Here is a 4794-nt window from a genome sequence, read left to right on the forward strand (position 1 = left end):
CCCCTCCGCGGGCGCGGAGGTCGCAGCAGGTCTAGCTCGAATGGGGCTCAGCCCGGCTCCTCGAGGGAGGGGAGGTTGGCGGGGTGGAGACTCAGGCGCTCCCCAGGAAATCCGCCGAATGCCCATCTCCTCCCACCTTCCCCTTCGGGCGTTTCGTGTTTTCCCAGCTAAGGATCATCTCGCTTGAATACAGTGAGAGGCTGACCCAAGGTTACGGAGCAACAGGCGGTCAGGGCTTGGCCAGGGCGTCTCTCCAGGAGCAGGGGGAGGGGATGAGACGCCAGGAGCTATCTTTCCTATCTTCTGAGCCACTCCCCATCCTGAATGAGCCACATATCAGGGTCTCCAGGCCCCTTCGTGAGTCCATAGCTATTAAGTGGACTCCCCTGGGGCGGGGGTGTGTGTAGAATGTGCCAGAGCCTTCATGATCTCAGGTAACCGTGAAAAGCTTTCTCCTTCCCTGGGAGGCTCTTGAAGAAAGGGCATAGTGCTGACTGAGCATCCCAAAGAGCAAGTGAGGGGCCAGCATTAGAAGAAAATGGTAAAATCAGGAAGGAGCAAAAAAGAAAAACGGGAATGCAAACTATTCTGCTCTGACCCCTCTCCTAGAAAACTGTCACCACAGACCCACTGCAGCCCGATTTCCAGTGGGTCCCTCATTCACACGCTCTCACAGTCCCCACCCCAGTCTGAGTCCTCCTGCCTGGGAGAAAGAAACAGGTGCTTTCTGAAGGAAATCCAGACTCTTTTTCTCTCTCTCTCACTAACTCTGGCAAGCACTATCTTCTCCGGAAGCAATAGATCTCATTACGCATGGAAACATCCTTTGAATCTGTACCAAGTGATAGTCCAAGCAGAAAGCACGGAAGTAATTGTTTAGATTCCATTAAAAGCATACCTATTGTTTAATGGGTACAGGGTTTCCTTTTGGGGTGATGAAAATGTCTTCCAACTGGATAGAAGTGATAGTTGAACATTATGAAGGTACTAAGTACCAGTGAATTGTACATTTTTAAATGGTTGATTTTATGTGAATTTTTTTTTAAAGCATACCTATTAAATGTAAAAATAAAAAAGTTGAGCAAGGCTACCAGTATATTAAAATGTTGGAAGCTGGCTGGCTAGCTCAATTGGTTAGAACGTGGTGCTGGGCCGGCCTGGTGGCGCACTCGGTAGAGTGTGGCGCTTGGGAGTGCGGCAGTGCTCCCACCAAGGGTTCGGATCCCATATAGAGACCGGTCTGCTCACTGGTTGAGCGCGGTGCAGACGTGACACCGAGGGTTGCGATCCCGTTGCCGGTTGCAGTACAGGCGCGACACCAAGGGTTGAGATCCCGTTACCGGTCACGAAAAAAGACAAAAAGGAAAAAAAAAAAAAAAAGAACATGGTGCTGATAACACCAAGGTCTGGGGTTTGATCCCTGTACCAGCCAGCAAAAAATAAATAAATAAAAAATAAAATGCTAGAAAGAGTTCCATATGACCTCAATAAATTAGGGAATGGTCCATTAAAACAAGATGGAACTTTATTAGAAAAAAAAGTAGGAGGAAGAAAACAAAGACACATAAAATACATATAAGACAAGGAACAATTAGGCTTAAATAGAACAAACTACACTACTAGATTGGGGTAGGAAAGAAAAGTCATTACAGCATAAATTAAATATGATTCAGCAACGAAATGAAGTTAGTAAATAAGCGTAGCATGATCTAGGGATGTATTATAGGAGCATGATTTACATGAGCCAGGAAAGTAATCTTTTTCTGCCACTATACTTGGCATTGATCAGGCTTTTATTAGAGCAGTGTGTTCTGTTTTGGTCTCTGGACTTGCCTCTAAGGGATACAGACAGCCTTTCAGCTACAGTCACACACATCATTAGCCCACTCAAATGCATACTAATCTGCCGCAATTCCCAGCCCTATAAATGAAAGTTAGAAACATTATAATGCTCTCAGACAACACTGCTCAATTTGCTTTCTTGCTATGAGCTTTATACAGCTTTCTCAGGCCATAACTTAAGAGTTACACTCAGGCTCAAAGACAGTACAGTTGAACTAGCTGTCATAAACACTGGTAGCTGATGTGCAAATGTCAGAACCCAGAAGGTCCCAGTCATGCCCCCATGTCGTCACAGCAAAGCATAGACACTGGGGTTCTGCACAGTTTCCGTAGGTGGGAAATTAACCAACGCCACCCTACCCTTCTGCCTGCACAAAACCACAAGGCAGTGCTGAGGGCTGTCCCTTTAAAGCCAAACATAAACTGAGGAAAGGGAAAGGATTTAGGTGACTGCCTTGGATTGAGTGTCCCCCAAAACTTGACCCACACTGTGACAGTGTTAAGAGGTTGGGAAATCCTATTTTGGTAATTGAAAGGTGGGGCCTTGAAGAGGTGATTAGATTCTGATGATCATTCCCTAATGAATGGGTTAATAATGGTGGCCCTGAGCATGTTTCTGAGGGCTTTAAAAGGACAACATGTGAGAGTCTCTCTCTTTGCTCCACCATTCTCACCATGTGACACCCTGCATTGCTGCAGAGTCACCTCACCAGCTGTGTTCCCTAGAAGGTTTGGTGGTGGACTTCCCCACCTCCAAAACTGTAAACAATAAATTTTGTTTTCTTACAAACTACCCAGTTCCAGGTTATTTTGTTATAAGCAACAGAAATGGACTAATACGGTGCCTTATGGCTTGTTGTGTTGCTCCTTGAAGCTGAGAATCCCCAAGAGTTCAGTTTTCAGCCAGGACTGTAATCGTAAAGGAGCTGAGCACAATTACCTGGAGCAGCTTGACTCAGAGGGGGACCTTTGCTGCCCTTCATACTGCTGCACCAGGGCCCGCACGCTCCAGTACGGGTTCTCGATCTCCTCATCCATGCTGCTGTTCCTAAAGTCAGAGGGCACCAGCAAAGGAGAGGGCGTCAGTCCTTCAGTTCAAGCCAACTCAGCAAGTACTGATAGACTGCCATTCTGCAAGCACTGTGGGTAAGAAAATGAACAAGGCCAAGCCCCTGCCTCAAAGACACTCGAAACCTAGTAAGGAAGGCAGACATGAAAACAAGTAATTTCACTAATCTTTGCAACATCTCAGGGTTGTGCTCTCTCTGAGCAGATATACAACACCCAAAGCATTTCCTGCCATGACTCTCCAGGAAAGCTTGGCATTTTGAATACATTCCAGGGTAGAGCCCCCCCCAGATAAACTGGAACACTGCTCCCACATATCTCCCAGTGAAGAAAACACACAGTGCCAAAGGCATATATTTAAAATTTGGGCACTGAAGCAAAAACTTACTCATATGGTTCCTTTACTTTCTGCTAACTGCAAAGTAAACATTTCAAAAGAAAGGGCTTTTCTGGGGTGGCCCGTGGCTCACTCGGGAGAGTGCGGTGCTGATAACACTAAGGCCACAGGTTCGGATCCCATATAGGGGCAGCCGGTTAGCTCACTGGCTGAGCGTGGTGCTGACACCACCAAGTCAAGGATTAAGATCCCCTTACCGGTCATCTTTAAAAAAAAAAAAGGGCCGGCCCGGTGGCGCACTGCTACAGTACACCGCTTGGGAGTGTGGTGGCGCTCCCGCCGAGGGTTCGGATCCCACATACAGACCGGTTCCCGCTCACTGGCTGAGCGAGGTGCGGGTGCAGCACTGAGGGTTGCGATCCCGTTGCCGGACACGAAAAAAGACAAAAAAAAAAAAAAAGAAAGGGCTTTTCTCCCCAACCTCCACTCCATGTTCTTTCCTGCAATGTGGGTCTATTTGGCTGATATTTCCATCCAGTGCACTGTATCATCTAAGAGAAGAAATGTCAGAGAGAGGGATCAGTACCCATTCCCAGATTTCCATCCTTACCTCTGTCTGTATCGAAAGACATCCCGTCCTGACCGTGACATGTCATGACACACATCAGCTAGAGCAGCAGCTGCTCCCTGGGCCACAGCAGTGGCACAGTGTGGTTGGTGACTCTGCACAGGGGCCCTGGAATCCCGTCCTTGGCTCACTGTCCTGCTGCAGCCGGGTTTGAAATGAGCTGCCAAGGCGAGGACCAGCCTCATGATAGACTTCAAGTTTCCTTCCACAATATCTGAAACACAGGGCAGACCGAGAGATCCTGGGAGGGAGGCAGAGGCTGAGGCTGAGGACTTATGCATTTAATACATATTGCTAGTGATACACATAACAAGACAGTCAGGGTCTCTGTCCTCACAAAGCCATGTACAACCAGGGAGACAAATGCAGGGAGACAAAATCAGGATTTAAATGCAATAATAAGGTACCATAAAGTGCTTTGACAAGAGAAGTTCAGCATTCTTTGTGGGCCCAGAGCAGAGGCATCTTATCTCATCTAGAGGGCTCAGGGAAAGCTTCTCAGAGGAATTAAGTTCTAAACTGAGACTCAATTGATGAAGAGCGGTTCATCAGTTAAGAGAAGAGAAAGAGGTTAGCTCAGTTGGTTAAAGCATGGTGTTGTAACACCAAGGATGAGGGTTTGGATCCTTGCACTGGCCAACCACCAAAAAAAAAAAGAAGAAAAGGAAAAGGAGGGGCCGGCCCTGTGGCGCACGCCAGAGAGTGCAGTGCTTGGGTGTGCAGCGGCGCTCCCACCGCGGGTTCGGATCCTGTATGGGGATGGCCGGTGCGCTCACTGGCTGAGCATGGTGTGGGCGACACCAAGCCAAGGGTTGCGATCCCCTTACCAGTCACACACACAAAAAATAATAAAAAAATTTAAAAAAAACATAGTGTGGAAAAATTACTCAATTTGGGCCGGCCCAGTGGCGCACTCGGT

At 47.7% G+C, this 4794-nt stretch overlaps 1 protein-coding gene across 3 annotated transcripts in view; it reads right to left on the reverse strand.

Annotated features, from left to right (window-relative positions):
- Positions 1–4794, reverse strand: part of LOC103594395 (dixin) — a 70092-nt gene that overhangs the window by 38913 nt on the left and 26385 nt on the right. For all 3 annotated transcript variants that reach the window (XM_008577604.1, XM_008577603.1, XM_008577605.1), the window contains exons 4-5: positions 3858–4089; positions 2783–2890 (exon numbers count right to left, since the gene is read on the reverse strand). In XM_008577604.1, the coding sequence (XP_008575826.1) occupies positions 2783–2890; positions 3858–4089 (340 nt within the window). The remainder of the gene's footprint in view (positions 1–2782; positions 2891–3857; positions 4090–4794) is intronic.

This window comes from Galeopterus variegatus, unplaced genomic scaffold (genome assembly GCF_000696425.1).
Source record: "Galeopterus variegatus unplaced genomic scaffold, G_variegatus-3.0.2 Scaffold1551, whole genome shotgun sequence".
NCBI classification, from domain to species: Eukaryota; Metazoa; Chordata; class Mammalia; order Dermoptera; family Cynocephalidae; genus Galeopterus; species Galeopterus variegatus.